Source organism: Mustela putorius, unplaced genomic scaffold, assembly GCF_011764305.1.
Source record: "Mustela putorius furo isolate JIRA1106 unplaced genomic scaffold, ASM1176430v1.1 tig00003845_pilon_pilon_pilon, whole genome shotgun sequence".
In the NCBI taxonomy this organism is placed as follows: Eukaryota; Metazoa; Chordata; class Mammalia; order Carnivora; family Mustelidae; genus Mustela; species Mustela putorius.
Genome location: NW_025421998.1, coordinates 65,654,906 through 65,673,125, shown reverse-complemented (window position 1 = coordinate 65,673,125; position 18,220 = coordinate 65,654,906). Strand labels below are relative to the sequence as shown.

The window sequence follows — 18,220 nt, the reverse complement described above, 5'->3', positions numbered from 1 at the left end:
TCAAATCCCAAGAGATCATTCGTGATTACTCAAGAAGTTTAATTCAGGTCTTCTGAAGAAACAGGAATTCATTTACCTATTTTTTTTTAAAGATTTTTATTCATTTATTTGACAAAGAGATAGAGAGCATAAGTAGGCGGAGAGAGAGGGAGAAGCAGGCTGTCTGCTGAGCAGGAAGCCCAATGTGGGACTTGATCCCAGGACCCTAGGATCATGACTTGAGCTGAAGGCAGCTGTTTAACTGACTGAGGCACCCCCAGGTGCCCCATTTACCTATTTGTAATTGTGGTCCCAGGCAGGAAGAAAACAGACCAACTTACCATGTTGCCCCTGCTTGGATCTCCTCCTCTAAAATCAGTCAGAGGGCGCCTGGGTGGCTCAGTCAGTTAAGCATCGGCCTTTGGCTCAGGTCATGATCCCAGGGTGCTGGGATGGAGTCCCATGTGGGGCTCCCTGCTCAGTGGGGAGTCTGCTTCTCCCTCTGCCTCTGCCCCTCCTCCTCCCTCAATGCTCTCTCTTTCTCTCTCAAATACATAAATAAAATCTTTTCTAAAGTTAAATAAATAAAACCAATCAGAGAAGAAATAGAGTTCACTGGTATTGCATTTATTCTCAGAAAGCAAAATTTCCCCCTGAGATCAACAAATATAAAAGGGTCACTCTGTCTAGCACTAGTCACAGTACAGATACAGATAAAACCTTAAACTCTTGCCTGTGAGTTTCTGATTCTCTCTTTAAGTGTTATAATACTGATGTCTGCAGATTTGCAATGATGGGTAACCCTCCCAGACACAATAATCGTGTTGGAAAATGTTTTTCACTCTGAATAGACTGATAGTAGCCTTGGTAACCTGCGGCATTTCTTTTAATGCCTGTTGGATTATTCTCTACGATAAGCCAGTTCTTCTAAAGACTGGACTCCTTTGTAGTGAGGCGGGATAGGGACTTGTGCAGCAGCAGAAACATGTTTCCTGGCCGGAAGGAATATGTTATCACTGACTCCCAATAAGAGCCAGACACAAAATATGGAGGAGTGGGTCGGTGGTGGCCATTTTGCAGGAGAGGAAGCCAATAGGAATTGGTGGTCCTGTGTGTAGGACTTCAGACCACCAGCAGGATTTTTTTTTTCTGAGCAGTATTTGAAGCCCCTCAGGGAACAGGGATTGGGTAGCAAGCAGGGGTAGCATGCTGTGATAGTAGGGCTAATTACAAAAGCAGCGTGGTGCTGATTCAGCTCTGGGACAGCCTTCACAGCCTGCACAGCCAAAGCTTCTGGTAGAATTTCCATTCCTTCCTTTGGGGCATGATGGGGGGATCCAAGAGGGCACACATTCCTGCTCTTGAGTCTTCATGGGGTGAAGAGGGAAGAGCTAGAAAAATTGCAGCCACGCCTGCTCCCCTTTCTGAGCGCCAAGGAAGTGAGGGCAGGGGTGACGCTGGGAGCAGCCAGCTTCAAATCTCTGTCTCTGGAGGCTCTCTAGGGATTTCGAAATTTCCTTGAGGAGTTCTTCCTGACCGTATAATATTACAGTAGAGAGTTCCTGGAGCATCTGACAGTCTTGGTCTCTTACTCCTGTTTGAAGGGCAGTTTTATTGCTTTTCGACACTTTGGGGCTCACAATATTTCCTCGGTAGTCATACTCACTCTAAATGTGATGTTGAGATCATTTCATGTAATTATATTTCTGAGAAACTGTATGATTTTTAATGGTGACGGCTTGACATATGCAGGCAGTATCTGGGAACGGCAGCCCACCTAAAGAGATGTTAACAAAATGTTTAATTTTCCCCCTTCTCTTGCGATACCCTCCCACTGAGAAGTGAGATGAATTTACTTCGGTGTTGAATATTTCAGAGCTCACCTTTTCCCACCGCCCTCCTCCCTGCACAAACCACATACACCCAACACCCTCACACATTTTCTTCCTGAGTTAGAAAATTTAAAAAGAGAGAGAGAGAGAACATACAATGGGAAGGTCATTTCTGATGAGAAAGCCTCCAGCCCGAGGTAACAGCCCAGAGCAGCCACGACTGAGTAAGCATCAGCCAGGCAGGCCATGGGAAGCTCTGACATTTTCCATGTGGTCCTTGCTCTCCAGCACTGACCGTCACTTAGAGAAGCAGGTCGCTGACCCTATGCTTTTGTGTGCCCTGCAGTCACGGAGGAGTGGCGGAAGCAAGGCGGGCAGCCCTGGCAGCTCATTGAACCGGTCGATGGATTCCACCCCAATGAGGTAAGTGCAGTCACATGGCAGTTGCTGAGGCTATTAGGTTCCTTGTAGAATATAGCCCGGCATCCATATATTTGTCTTTATGTTATTCCAGAAAGATGTACTCTCATGTCAAAGATAGGCGATTCAATTAAAACAAACTGAAAATCAGAATAAAAGGCAAGTGAGATGGAAATGATACCTGGCTTCCTGCATTTCCTATCATGTGTGCTGGGCAGTCCTCACAGACTGCCAGTGAGAGCCTACAACATCGGCTCTGTTTTCTAGGGGCTGATGTAAAAAGGGGCATATGTCATGGCATCCATAAAAAATAATAATAATAAATCAAATACTCAAAAAAAAAATCACAAGGATTCCTGGAAGCGAGACCTATGAGAAATTTCTTCTATGGATCTTTCCAGAAAGAACACTGGATGAGAGAAAAACAGTGTCCAAAGCATTATCCTGCAGTAAGAGCTGTTTCTTAACTAAGATTCCAAGGTTCAATTCTGGAAAGTAGTTCTAATCTGGCCTCCTCACAGAGCTAGAATTGCTGGTGCGTGGGACTCTGTCCCTTCCAATGCTCCCCCCACTCATTATCCCAGCTTCAACCAGAGAAGCTCTACCTTTATCTGTCATCTATACTGGACCTGCTTGTGGTATTTCTTCATTTATGGAGAAAAAGAAAGAAAGAGAGAGAGAGAGAAAGGAAGGAAGGAAGGAAAGAAGGAAAGAAGGAAGGAAGAAAGAAAGAAAGAAAAGAAAGGAAGGAAGAAAGAAGTAAGTATGGGAGTAGTCCTGCCACTTTTCAAATTTTGAAAAGCTGGCAATCCTTTGCAACTCTAGCCTCCTTGCCTAGTTTTGGTAAGGATGGTGTGGCCGCGACCACGGTCTACACCAGAGAAGCAGTCCTGGTGTGCTCTCCCGGTAGCCTTGGTCTCAGTGGTCAGTCAGGCCACAGGGAGGGCTGACCATCCCCTTGGCAACCTGAATGGAATGGCAGCCCACCTTCCTTCAAGCTGCAGGCTCGCAGAGTGCACAGGCAAGGCTAAGAACTGTCTCAGAGGAAACAAAAGAGAGTGCCACTCTGTCTACAAATGAATAAACAGTGGAGTCCCATAAATGCTGAGTAAATTGGAAGTGAGCATCAAATGCCCATTTCTCACTTTAAACAACTGAAAAAATAAATCTAGGAAATGTACCTCAGAATATCTAACTTTCCTGTGTATCGTGTGGATAAACTGATCCAACAGATTTATTGGCTAGAAGCTGGTTAAATATTAGAGTCTGCTCCCCATAGAATGATGACTTTTGTCTTAGGATGATTTTTAATATAGAGACCTTCTTTCTGGCAATAATTAGGCAGTGGTGCTTGTCATTCCTGCATATCACAGAGTTTTACTTTTCTCATTCTAGAGAGAATTGTGGATATGAAGAAATGTCAGAGAAGGAGTTAATTAGGAACAAACTAAAAAGGAGAGGGTCAAAAATGGCTTTATTTTTATTCTTTAGGACATACTTGTCTGATCCATCAAAAGACCATCCTGTCCCTGACACTTAAAATAATATTAGGGCTCAAAGTCTGTCACATCAGGGCTCTATCTTGCACTGAAACAGCTTTGCCTATAACTGATCGTTTAGAACCGGGTCAAAAGCTGAAAATTGGGGCGGAGGTGGGAGGGGTGGCACCAGGCTAGCTCAGTCGGATAGAAGATACGACTCTTGATCTCAAGGTCATGAGTTCAAGTCCCACGTAGGGCATAGAGTCTACTTTTAATTAATTAATTAGTTAAATAATTAAAAAGTAAAAAAGCAGAAAATCAGTGTGTGCCATAATCACACATTACTCCTGAGAGATTTGTTCCACAAATGGCATGGTGGTCCACAATGGCATGCTGAAGCCACATTCAAAGTGAGCGACGGTGGGTGGCCATGCATAAAACCTGCCTGTTTATCATATATTGAGCCAAAGAGTCCAGACTGCAACTTGCCATGCAAAAATGTTTAATGAGTGCCTAACACAGTGAGAATTCAAGAGGCAACAGGAAGCTGCCTCTGACATCTAAGGAGATGGTAGTCTAGAGGGGAAGAATGACAAGTGAACAGACAATTAAATACAGTGTGGTCGATGCCTCCAGTCGCATGAGCACCAGGCTATGGGAGCATTCTGCAGGTTGGGATGGGAGAGAGCAGGGTTTGGAGACGTTTTCAGAGGAGCTCACTCAGAGCTAAGAGCCCAATCTAGTCAGGTGCAGGGGAAGAGGGAGGGGCTGCACGAAGTGTTCTGATCGGAGCAAACTGCGTGGGCAGTTTATTTTATTATAAAATAAATAAACCAAAAAAGCCAGCAGAGCATGTTGGAGGAAATGAAAGTGCTGCAGTATGGCTGGGTCATAGAGTATGGGCATGGGGTTGAGAGAGAGCAACCAAGCATACTTACTCAGGGACCAGATCACATAAGGTCTGTAGGGGGTTTGACTTTTTTCCTGCAGGAAAGGAGGAGCCCCTGAAGGTTTTCATGCAAGAAAGAAAAATAACCAGATTTGTGGTAGCAACTGGAGAATAGTGTGGTGGGGCCCATCCTAGAGACAGGGAGATGGTCTGGAGGGTGCTTCTGTGTGTGAGAGGTGGTGGCCCAGGGGAGTGGGGAGAGAGAGAAAGGTGTGCACGGGCTGGTTTCCCACAGTTGAATCAACAGAACATGGCCGTTTACTGGACATGAGCATGGAAGAGAACGAGATGCTAAGCATGACATGGGAAACTGGAGAGATGATTCTGTTGCTCGCTGAGGTGAAGAACACAGAGGGCAGGGTGGTTTGAGGAGGAGTTTGGTGCATGTTGGATTAAAGGAGCCTGCAGGACATCCAAAATGGGGGTGTCGTTTTAGCAGAGAATATACAAGCTTAGAGCTCAGGAAGGGGTCTAGGAGGAAGCTACAGATGTGAGCCGCTGAGCACATTGTGATTTAAAGCCTTGAAGAGGAATCTCTTGGCCTACCCGCAAGGTCCCTTCCAGATGATGCCTCTTACAGCAGAGGCAGCACTGATGGCTCCTTTTAGAACCTTAGGTTATTATGTAAAAACTAATAACTTAAAACTGCCACACAAGTGTGTACTCTCACACACACACATGCACACACACACACACACAAGCAAATGATCCACAAAATATAGGGAGCTATGGGAGTCCACGTCTTTCCTAGATGGGCAAGGTTGGCCCAAGGGCCTCACATTAATGGCATGGACATGACACCAACAAAAGGAGTACACTCCGGCCATATTCACATGTCCGCCCACCAATTCCTGTCCATTTCAGCAAAAGCAGTTGGTGCTGGCCCAACTAGGAGGGAACCACCAAGGAGGGAGCAAACTTTATCCTATTGGCCTATTTTTTTTTTTTCTAAAACCCTATAAGAGAACTACTAGAATGTTGATTCAGTTGCTCCAATTTTCTTAGGAAGGCAAGTTTAATTAAGTATAAACATGAGTCGTGTTGAACAGTTCAAATTTATGATTGATATACTAAAATATTTTGACCAAATTGTATCGACCATCTAAACCCTTTGCTTATATTTTATTGGAAAATAACCAGGCGTAGAAAAAAATCTTAGTACAGACTGACAACTGTGTTACCTTTTCATCTCACTGCCCAAATGTAGAACCAGAATTTTAAGAAATATCTTCTTCAATAGGAGAGGGGAAAGTAGGTTATAATGCCAGACTTGACAGTTGATGGGATTTGGTGGGTGGGAAGGAGATGACTCACAGGACTGGGCATCTGGAGGAACAGAAGTGAAAAATACCAAGGCAAGAAACCCCGAAGAGGAAGGGGGCAGATCTGAGCATTCTGAATCTGGGGTGCTTGCACAATATCCAGATGGAAATGTCTAAATCACCATTAGATCAAATTGATGGGTTCTGATCTCGGGACAGGGGCCTGGCCTGGAGACACAAGTTTGGAAATCAACAGTATCTAGTTGAGAACTAGAGACACTTGTAGGGTAGAGACTGGCCCATGGGCTCAACTTGTGACCGTGGCCCATCACAGAAGGACCCCCTAGAGAGGAGACCCAGGAGACCATTTGAGCAGGTATAGTAGAGAGGGGAGAATAGCTGACTGAGAAAGCGCTGACCAAATGTAGAGAAAGTTCAACTTATAAAAGAAAAAATATGGCCAAGACCTAGATCTGTAGCCTGTGGAAGCCGCAGAAGTTCTACTATTTAAAAATATTTTAAAATCTCTGCAAAGCTAAGCTCCTGAATTGGTACTTAAAAGACCTCTGGGCCTGGGGTCAGACAACAGTAAACAGAAAATACTGGAAGAGCCATAGACATACATCAAGTCCAGTGTCCTTGGCTACTCTGAGACCACTCAGCTAACCATCCCTGACACCTCCTGCCTTAGCAGTTTTGCCCCACAGAGCTCTCTGCAAGACCACCTCCTTTCCTATCACAATGCCAGTAGCAGCTCCAACCAGGCTCCTCAAACTCTTCCCGTAAGCAATAAATTTTCCAGGACATTGACTCCCCTCCTTTCTCTTGAACCCTAAACCTTGTGCATCGCTGGAAGTAGACATAAGATACTAATCAGTGGATTGGTTTTAAATTGTATTTATATCTTTGGCTTTAATATTTATTATGTATATAATTGGTTATTAAATGTTAAAGCCTTCAGGTCTTTGTTTATCTCAGCATGTAAGCCCCTGCGAACCCAAGGTCCTGAGTGGACTTGTGGAGTCCCCCAAAGAAGGAAATGATGCTGGCTGTGGGGAGGGTGGAGAGGAGGGCCTCCTGGGCCAGGGAACTCTCAAACATTTTGGGCTGGCCCTGCCTGTGCTTCCAGGACTATATCTGTTCGGTTTGCTTCAGACATAAAGCCAGCTAGCAACAGTGGCTCTGGAATGAAACACTGAGTCAGCACGGAGAGGGCCGAGCTGGGAATTTCCATTCTCCCATAGACGTAAATGTTTAAATACATCTTACACCACTGACACATTGTTGCTTTACAAACTTAAGATTAATTGGGAGAGGAATGCCTGGATGGCTCAGTCTGTTGAGCGTCTGACTCTTGATTTCAGCTCAGGTTGTGATCTCAGGGTCCTAGGATGGAGCTGAACGTCAGGTTCTGCCCTGGGCATGGATCCTGCTTAAGATTCTCTCTCTCCCTCTCCCCCTCCCACTGTTTGCTCTCTCTCTCTCACTCTTTCTCAATAAAAATAAAATTAAATTAATTGGGTCCAATAGACGACATTTCTGGGCAGATTAAGAGCCCAGGGAAGCAGAGCCATGCCTTCCCTGTGGTAAGGGCTTCCCTGCAGGCGTTTAAAAGCAGTTTTACCAAGATAGCCCAGAATGTTCTTCCTACAGGAAAAATAAATTCAGAGTTTATTTTTAACTTTGGTCTCATAAAACCCAAGAGTTAAATTTAGCAAGGGTTCAACTTTAAAGGGATCAGGGATGATAAGTTTTTGATGAAACCTATGCAATCTTGCTTTGAATTGCATTTATTTTTTTTAATATTATAAAAAGGTAGTTACTGTTCAGGGTTTGATTTTATAGTTGTCTTATTAATGAGTTCTATTTTTGTAGCAAAATACATAAAATTAGTTTATCAAGTAGGAATGCGAAGGGATCCTGGATCGCGTCCAGCTGTGAGCCCCGGTGGGCCTCTGTGGTATGCAGGTGTGTCTCAGGAACCTGTGGGACAGACCCAACGGTATGTGTTCACGGGGAGGACCAGACGTTCTCCTGGAGAGGAGCTCGGCGTAAGTCCAAATATAGTTAAGAGAAGAAGCGTGGCTCTGTTTAAAAGCTGTCATCAGAAGGGAGAGAGAGTCTAGAAGACCTGCAGTGGCTCTTCCAGAAACTTCGCCAGGTTCCCACCCTCCCCTTCTCCTCTCTGGGGACGCCTGCTTCCATCGCAGGGGATTCTAGGGCCGCACAGCAATCCTGGAAGATATGTTTCGCCAGACCCACTTAAGTCAACGGCGGAGGGGTAAGTCCCCCTGCTTTGTTACCCCTTCTGGGAGAATTTCGAAGAGGAGCCTTCAGAGTGGACCAGGGACCCCCACATGGAATGGACACCGTGAGCTTCTGAGCAGCAGCAGGGCCTACAGGCGGACAGGTGGGGGTGGCCGTATCCCACAGAAGCACTGGGGCTGCAGGAACGCCTGCAAAAAGGCAGCAGGGCTTCTCAGAGGATAGCCCAAGGGAGCTGCCCCACCTGTTGGACTTAGCAGTGGGGTCCGCACGCACCGCAGCGGGGGCTGCCAGAGCTCGCACGCCGCATCACCCACAAACGGGCCTGACTGCATTAACTGCGAAGTCCCCCTGAACCAGACCCTCCTCTTGGCCAGCGCTGCGCTGGGTGGGAGGTCACCCGCACACTTGCGTGGGAGGCAGGCGAGCCCCGCAGCCTCGGAACCCCCTCCAGGTGCTCGGTCTCTGGTCCTGAGGACAGACGCCAGGGAGGTGGGTGACCAAAGTCTCCGCCGGCGAGCCTCTGATGGAATACCGCGACCTGAAAAAAACCGTGATACAGATCTACCTTGAGCGACACAGAAACACGTTCGTAATACAGAGGGAAGCAAACAAAAGCGGATTACAGACTGTGGGGGCGATGACTCAACCGTGTGCATTTGTCAACGCTCCCGAAGCTGTTTACTCCAAGAAGTTAATTCCACAGTGTGTAAATTATACCTCGGGAAGAGCCGACCGTCAGATGATATTTACAGAAGGATTCGCTCTCTGTGTGCCTCTGTGTGTGTGTGCGTGTGTGTGCACGTGGGCTCCCTCTATTATAATTACAGATAACTTTCACTTACTCTGTTTTCTCCTTTTGCTTAATTGTCTTGTCAGATTTTTCTCACATGAATAGGGATTGCTTTACTATTTTAAAAACCATGACCAGGGAAGCACAAAAGAATATTTGGGTTCAGGGAAGAGCTCACCCTCACCCAGGGGAAAAGGTGGCCGTGCCTTGCCCTGGGTATCATAGGAGTTACAACAGGAGGCTGGTCCTAAGAGAAGCCCACAGTAGATGCTCAGTAAACGCTTATCACATGAGTGAGTGATGAGAGTGGGTCATCGTACCCCAAATCTCTAGTTTAATAATAACCACGCTGCTCTCGCTTTAGACCCAGTGTATTAGCAGTGCACACTCATAAATATTTTCATCTCCATTAGAGTGACAGCCAACTAATTGCTTTCAAGCCGAAGAGTTACCGCATGCACGAAGCTGAGCTCTTTCCTTTTAACTTTCCTCTTCTTATCCTCACCCCATCTCCTCCTCTATTAATTTAGATTGGGAAATAAATCATCACAAATGTCTTGGTTTTACATAATTGTTAGGAAGAAAGCTTAGGTGTACCACATAGCAGAAGGGCAGAAAACAAAACAGGAGAAGCAGTAATTTTCCACAGACCTGGCAGCAGCTTCCTTTGTTGAGAAATAGCAGGAAAAACAGCCACAAGACCAACCTTCTGTCTTCAGAAGATGCTGATCGCTTGGTGTGTGAGACAGGAGTAGCCCCTTCCTGGAAATCTGTGGCCTTAATAGTTATCCTTGGGGTGGGAAGGGAGGGGGAGCAGAGGAGGTGGGAATGAGCATAGGCCTGAGTGTGTGTGTGTGTGTGTGTGTCCGTGTCCGTTATGGAGGAGGGTGGCTATGGGGTATGTGGTGCGTGGTTTTGGAGGGTGAGGTGTTGTGGGGGGGTGTTGGGAGTATGTTTCTATGTGGTAGGGGTAGCGGGGTATGTTTCTGATAGGCACCACATGGATATGATCAAGATTACAGTGTTGGATACACAGAATTTGGGTCCAGCTCAGAAGGCTCAGGAACATACTGAAATACTGGGGGTATTTAATGTAGCAACTTAACCAGTTCTAGTTTTTTCTAACAGCTGCTAAAACCTTACACGCAGTTTAGACCCAGAAAGGTCTTTAAACCATATACTCTAGCCCACTCATTTTGCAAGTGAGAGAATTGCAGCCCAGAGAGTAGAAGGGAACTGCCTAACATCCCTCAGAGACCCGGCAGCACTACCTGTTGGAATGGTGAACAGGACCTGCCCTCTGGGGACCATGTCCATGTGCTTCTGAATAAAGTTGGGGACATCCCTGAGCACCTGCTCTGAACAGTGTGTTCCCCCCAAAAGGCCTTCAGCAACCACATTTCTCTGTCAGCATTCCCTTTGCCAATGTAGCCAAGTTAGGACATCTGGGCCTGGCCAGGCCCCATCTGCTAAATAAGGGCATTATCTGCAGAGAAAGAGTCCTCATCAAAGTCATGTTAGTGACGAGCCAGAGGATTAGAGAACCAAGACTGGATCCTGCTAACACTATGAGTAAAGGGAAACCTGCTGTAAAACCAAGCAACCAGAAGGTGGGCATTAAGCTGAAAAAGCCAGAGACAGGGCTCACCCTAGAACCCCAGCCACTTTCTTTGTGCTTATAGCCTCCTTCAGCTGGTGACTCTGCAGCCTCGTCTCCCAGGCTTTCTTGGTTTCCCACCGTGCCATTCTCTTCCACACCTCTGTGCCTTTGCACAGGCTGTGTCCTCCGCAAGGTGCACTGTTTCCCACATCACCCATCTGGGGGAACTTCCCCCTTGAAAACAGCTCAGCCATCACCCTCTTTAAGGAGGACCTGTCACTTCCCCCAGCAGAGCCGGCACCTCCTCCCCTTCCAGCGTTGACAGAACCCCCGGTGGGCTTGGTGGTGTCATTTTGCATGTCTGGAGTTCCTTGAAGAAAGGTTTACCCTGTTAATCTCCAAAACCTAGGCCTTAGGCCTGCACTAAATGTTAGCTGTCCACAGATAAATGAAAACATACATTTGTTGTCTGTTACTAAATAAAAAATCAATCACCTCAACGTTAGCAGCTCAAAACAACGCAGAAGTTATAAATTCTGTGAGGCAGGCAGTTTTGGGCGTCTACTTAGGGTCTCACAAGGTGGAAATCCAGTTGTGTCGTCCCAGTCCCATCCTCACCCAGAGACTCAACTGGGGAAGAATTGCTTTCAGATTCACTTAGGTTGTTGGTAGAATTCATTTCCTTGTGGTTGTAGGACTGAGGACCCAGCTTCTTGCTGGATGTCAGCCTGCTGCCATGCAGGCTTCCTGACAAACCTTCTCTCTTCATCAATCCCACAGAGTCTCCCAAGTCTCCAGCAAAGCAGAGTCTTAGATAATGTTCCACAGTCACTGAAGTGACATCCTTTTACCTTCGCCATATTCCATTGATAAGAACCAAGTGATAGGTCCCACCCACAGCAAGGGAAAAGGGTTCTACAAAGACACAAAGCGAGGAATCATGGGAGACCATTCCAGAGTCTGCCCACCAACAAAGAATATGGTAAATCCTGCTGCTAAATTCTTTACTTTGGTATAATTTTCCTTTTGTTCCTCCTTCGGGTTCTCTCTTGTAGGTGGCTTCCCAGCTGTTGGCAGATAGCTTCTGGAAGAAGGTGCAGCTCCAGTGGCCCCAGGTTCTGGGAAAGGAGAATCCATTCAACTCTCAGATCGAACAGGTGTTTGGAGACCAAGGGGGCCACTGAGTGCCTCTAGGAGACCCACTCCTGGGAAGCTCAGGGAAGCAAGAACTTGAGTGAATTCATTCAACAGATGGTTATGGGGCTGCCATTTTGCCGGCCCATAGGACCCTCTTTCACAGCAATTTTGCAAAGTGCTTTTCTCTCATTTTGGAGTCTATCTGAATGGCAGTGTGATGCTGAGTGTTTTCTGTTTGTCCCTCAAATCACCTTTAATAAAGTGTTGTGGCTGCCATTCCAAGCAAGAGAGGGTATCTCTGCCCTCTAATAGCTAATTGTTCTAAAAACAAATTCAAAGTCCAGCGATGCCTGGCAACTTAGCCAGGGTCTTCATGCCCCAGGATTGAACCTCAGTCTGTTGCTGCTTCTCTGAGATGGCCAGCAAGCTGGGGTGGCCCCTAGGAAGGCTGCTGGCTGGCTGCCAAGGACTCTCAGAAGAGAACACAAGACTACAAACACAAAATGTGGGTACAAACTTGAATGTTTATCTAGAACAAGAAAAGAAATCACAACATGACAATTTTTTTTTAAAAATTGACAAATAGCATAAGCCCCACAAAATCCAGATGATTGAGAAAAATGACAATTGTTCTTTCTTTAAAAGGTTTTCTTACATTCGTTGGCTGCATAATCTCATCATCTTTCCCTATAACAATGACTCAGTGATATCATGGTCTACAGAAAGGACAGAAAAGCAAAAATGCGTTGCTTTTTATGGATAATTTAGAGGAGTTTCTTTCAGCTGCTGAACTCATTGGTAAAGTCATGTACATTTTTAGGATTGTTGTCAAATTGGGAGCATCTCTATCAAATTTCTGTTGAGTGAGAGCTGTTAGAGCTATGCTCCCTATTTGGAGTACTGTTCATGTTTTGTGTGCATATAAGCCCAGGAATTCTGGTAAATTCTATTGGACACCATTCTCGTTGGTGTCTCACCTCCCTTGCCCATCTCTGATGCAGCCGTGGATTTGGGGGGTCAGTGGGTGTAGGTGTACACCCAGACCCACATCGCACTGCCAGCACCCAACTTCACATGGGCACGTCTTCCTACATTCTGCCCTCAGGAGCTTGCTTGCCACAGCCCAGAGATGTGGGGCTATCCTACTCCAGGGATCCCAGGAGCCAGGGAATAAATGCACCAGCCACTTCCTTTCAAGCCTCTTCCTTTCAGTTTGGGGAGGCATTCAGTGTGCTTCTCAGGGGCAGAATCAGCCCCTTTGTTCTTGCAACAATGCCGTCGATGGTGTTTCCTTCTACTCTGTCACTCTCCTTGTCCCCTCATTCCTGCTCTCTGGAGGAATAAATAAATTCCCAAATAAACCACCTGCACCTAAGTCTTTGTCTCAATAGAGACAAAGTTAAAATGATGGTATGTGCAGAATTGTGTATGCGTTACTACTGAATATAATGCTGATATGCAGATGCTTCTCTTTCAACTAGACAGCAACGCAAACCAAATCTACTTACAGTACACCGTCCATTGCCATGGACCAGTGTCTGGCTTTGTGCCTTTTACACCTGTTTCTCCTCCGTGATCCACCACTTCCCGTGCTGGGAGCTGTAGGATATGTTCATACTGTGATCTGCCCATTGGCCCTGCACCCTTATAACCAGGCTGGTGAAACTGAAAGTCACCCAGCTGTGCCCAGAAATGACTGCAAACCACATAAATATTTCCAGATACACCCACCCTAAATGGATCTCCACTTCCGCTGCCCCAAAATTCCCATGGCTAGCCCACAGCCACCAGATGGAAAAGAAAGTATAAAGAGAAGCAGCAATTGAGTTTAAAATACCCTGCTTTTGCCAATTTTACAAGCAGGTAACCATGAGAAACCATTGCTTGGGCCCCTTCTGAGGCTTTGGAAGGAACCCTAAACTTAATCTCTTTTTGACTCATGGTCAATCCACCTCAGCTCACAAAATTAATTTGCCAGATGGTGTGCGAGTTCCGTTTTAGGGGCCTAAACACTTAAAATGTTGTCGACCCATTAATTTCTGTCCCCTGGACAGAACCCTTACTTCAGCCTGACAGGACATGTCCTGGGGAGATGGATCAACAGGGGACCAACATGCCAGCGGGAGGCCTCTTGTTTCCAGCAGGAAATACAAATGAGGAAAGTGAATCGGAGCATATAAGGTGTGGAGGTGTAAGACTATGGAAATCTTACCTGTCTCCTTCCGGGGCATGTGTCCACTAACAGCGTCTTGGTAAGTCCATCACTGGTTTTGGTGTTCCAACATCTCGTGTTATGTTAAGGACCAAGATACCAATACTTGTCATAGCATTGTTTTCTTGGTTCTTTTTTTTTTTTTTTAATCTGAAATCTTAAGTGGGTAGTCTCAAGACATACACAGAGAACACTGCACTAAAATTTTTTATTCCTTTAGAAAGAATTCTATTTAATCCTCACTCTTTTTAAGATGCTTTCAAGTTATTTTATTGCTCTTCTAACTTCTACTTTCCAGGCTACTTGTGAAGCTGATAATCTCATATTGCTTTTGCTGTTGCTGGGGGGATAGAGAATTCATTTTAGGCCTAGCCATTTTCCAGAAGGCCCTGAAGGACTAGAGTTGTTTTAAAAGTGTGGAGTAAAGAGGGAGATTCAGAAAGTACAGAGAAGAGGTTCCCAGACTGAAACATCCTGAGACCCTCCGCCTCCTTTTTCCTACCCTAGAAGTCATCTCTGGCCTGGCCACTTTTCTCTGTTCAAATTCCCTTAGGGACAGAAGCCCCCACATTGGGGAACAGTTTTACCAGAACCATATTTCCCCTCCCCGACTTGAACAGGTTCATGTCAGGAGGCAGACGGGCCTTCCTCCTCGCTCCTGGGGCATGACATCCCAAAATCCAAGGGTGGGAACAGATGGCACCCCCATCTCACTTTTTTTTTTTTTTTTAACAAAACATCAATACTACACAAAGTAAGTGCTAAATACCACTACTGTCTCCTCAAGAACTGAAGTCCAAGGCCAGGCCCTCACCCCGGGATCAGAAACCTATGGGTGAAGCAAGTCCACTCTGCCTCCATCTTTATACTCCACCAATCTAAACACATTCCTTCTTCGAGATTCAATCACATCTTTCTCTCTGACTGAGAGATGTTCTGTCCCTATAAGGTGCTTTGTGTACTTCTCATAACTTCCAAGTGTTCAGAATTTACAAGATAGCTGCAGGGCGCAACTTTTATCTTGTATTTCTGCACTGGTGTCTCTTGAGATCCTGTCTTTAGCCTCCATGTTTTCAGAATCATAGTGTGTGAGTGCTAGCCTCAGAGAGGCATGTGAAGGACTTTTCCAGGGGGCTCACATCCCTCTCCATCTCCTTCCCCCATTCCTGCAGTGGCCTCCTGATGAGATGCACTGGAAGAGAGGCTCCAGGAGATGAGAACCTGGCCAGTCATGTTCCTTCCTGTATCCACAGCCTTACAACAATGCCTGGCCCACAAGAGATGTTCAGTAAGTAGTACCAAGTGATAACTGAGTGGACGAGTGAATGAATGAAGAAGGAAGGAGACATTACAGTTGCCTTCCAAGTCACATTTCATTATTTCTTGTTACTCAAAAACAAAACAAAAAATGGAGGCTGTTTTTTGACACATTTAAATTTGCTCCATTGACGCACACTTGTGATGTGAAAGGGTAAGAGAAAAGCAATTAATGAGAAGATGCCTTGCTCCCAGGGACCATTGGTGGGGAGGCTTGGGCTCCTGTATAATCTTCATCTAAACATCCAGCCCTCTATTTTCATTGGTTTCTCCTACTTTCAGATTGAAGACCTGTCTAGCCCTTTCCTATTGAAATAGAGCTGCTCATTTTCCATATGAACAATTATTAAGAACTTCTATTCTTCCCACCACCACTCCTGGACATTTTTCATTTGGGAGAGAGCCTTTTGGGCTCAAGCCTTGGTGAAAGACAAAACTCCAGGGCCCCTAGCCAGAGTAGATCAGCTAAAAATCTTTGTATGCTACTTGTATTGGCACATGACATAGCAGGACCTAAACCCAGGAACATGGCTTCCTTCCCCATCCCACTTTCTCACCCCGTTAATGCCACTAGAAAAGGGATTCTTAACTAAAGCCCATGGGAACCCTACTCTCCCCCAGAATTTAGAATGCCTATGAACTTGAGTGGAGGAAAAATTGTATTCAAGACCCTCTACAACGGCATTTCCTTTTATTATGAATGTAGGCAACAAAATAGCTGTATTTTTGTCACAAATATTTACATATCACATTCCATTTGCTGCAGATACAATCAATTCAATTCTCATTATTCATAGGAGTTATGTTCCATTAAGTCATTCTGAACACTGAATTAGCAAATAATGAACCATCGCTCCTAGGGGACATAGAGGGTTATGTTCCTGCGAGCCTCTGGTCATAACATTTATCATTCAGCCAATCAATACATAACTTTGTTCCATGTGTGGTTTTTGTTAAAGACACCTATTTCATTTATAGTCGATTAATTAACATTGAACTCATAGCCAACGGCACTTTAGCTCCCACCCGAATGAAGATTATCTGCACATCTATCTTCTCTACAATGCACGTCACAGCCTTCTTGCACACAGGAACCCACATGATGCTTCAGCACTGCACCTGCATTTTAAACAATGAAATCACCAGCAGAAAGTATAAAACTTCCCAAAACGTGAGTTACTTAACAATGTTAAGGCTGAAACAAGAAGACAGAGCACTGCCTTACTCAACCTCAGCTGGAAACATACAGGTCAGGGAACCAAATTTTCCCTATTCAAATGACTGCAAAAGTGACATGGGTATTTATTTGGGGGTTACAAATAAATTTAGCATGTAGGCAAATTCACAAATACAGAATCCTGAATAATGAGGATTGACCATTTCTTAAAATATCATTTATGGCCTAAATACTTTGAAATCACTCTAGTTATGAGACCCGTTATAAAGGAAGCACATAAAAAAGTAAAAGCAAAAGAAGCACATGTATTAATGTGTGCCTGTTTTTGATATTTCGAAGTATTTTTAGTAGGGTGATATTTGGTTTCCTTTGTAATCCTGTATGTTCTATTTTTTGCATTAAAAAATGTTATTCTGAAAAAGGACGCTCCAGGCTTCCCCAGACTGTCAAAGGGATTCATGACACAAAGGATTGTATGCTTTGGGAGGTGGTGTTTGGCAAAGAACCCCACAGTCCAAAAAAGCTGGAAGCATGGCATAATTTCTCTGCTTCCCAAAAAGTCACAGGGCAGAAGTTCTGTAGTGAAGAAGGGTGTTCCACTCACCATTTACCCCACATTTTCAACCTAAAGCCTTTTCCCTGTATGATAGCTGTTAACACGCTGTAGGTACTGTGCTCTATGGAACTGCCTTGGGAGATCCTGCCTAGAGAAATGAGCGTCTGTCCAGTGTACTCACTGATGTGCAAGAGGGCAATTTCCCAGGTATATCTAGACTCAAATCACCACTCCTCAGCTTCTCCGTGAGGCAGAATGTCTTTGGAATCCTTCTCATTGCAACAACAGCTTTCGTGGTCAAACTTAAAATGACCAAAGCAGCACCTCTCCAGGGCCCTGAGACCCAGGGCACATTCACTGTGCTTTATGGATTTCCTGATGAATGGATGCATCAATATGCTATTAACACGTCAGTTTCTCATTAAATCTGAGTACGGAATCCGTGTTTGCCCGGCGGGATGAACTCCTCTAATCTGATCTGGCAGAGATTCTAGCATAAATATTCATACGAGCTAGGTCTCTTTTAATCTGGTCCTTTGCTTGGGGTAAAGGGGGTTGGGGAGAGGTTTCTTTTAAAGGCTGTTTCTGGGTCGCTTCTTAAAACCACAGTATCCAAAAATAATGGCTTCATCATCACGAATCTGTCGTTAAGAAGGATTACACTTCCCAAGATCTTGGATGGATAGAAATGCAGAGGGGAAATAAAGAGCACACGATGAGGCTTGCTGAGGATTGCTCTGGGCCTTGGGCTCTTGGCTGGCTGCTTTGTTTATAATTAAATACGCAGAGCATTTAGAGGAACGCTTTTCAGCCTCGGAGTGCTACAAATGTAACTCACGGGTTCACAGAGCCTCGGTCAATAAGCAGCAGCAGAAGGATGGGTAGGAGGGGCGCACCCAGGGCTTCTGGGGCCGGCGAGGCTTAAGGCAGCTTCAGACCCCAGAGACTTTCAGTCTCGTCAAAGACTCTGTCCTCAGAGATGCACACTTTAAACAGGCTCAGAAAAAACCCAGGTGTTAATATTTTTACAGCAGCCTCCCCATCGCAGTTCTGTAAACATCAGCCAGAGCACAGACGACGAGCGAGGCTGCTGGGGAAGCAGAGAGCTTTTGAGGGATAAGAAGTGGAGATTCTGGGCGCATACAACTCTTGTGGCAAGAACAAAATTCTGTCCTGCTCGCCTTTGCAAGCTGAGGGATACATCAAAACACAATGAATAGGGACTTCGTGAAGCAACAGG

The 18,220-nt window shown here is 45.5% G+C and overlaps 1 protein-coding gene across 4 annotated transcripts in view; it reads left to right on the top strand.

Moving 5' to 3' along the window:
- AOAH (acyloxyacyl hydrolase) overlaps positions 1-12,000 on the top strand; it is a 167,379-nt gene extending 155,379 nt beyond the window's left edge. For all 4 annotated transcript variants that reach the window (XM_045062878.1, XM_045062877.1, XM_004741964.3 and 1 more), the window contains 2 exons: positions 2,158-2,234; positions 11,637-12,000. In XM_045062878.1, coding sequence (XP_044918813.1) covers positions 2,158-2,234; positions 11,637-11,765 — 206 coding nt within the window. In that variant the 3' untranslated portion in view covers positions 11,766-12,000. The remainder of the gene's footprint in view (positions 1-2,157; positions 2,235-11,636) is intronic.
- Positions 12,001-18,220: the final 6,220 nt, after the last annotated feature.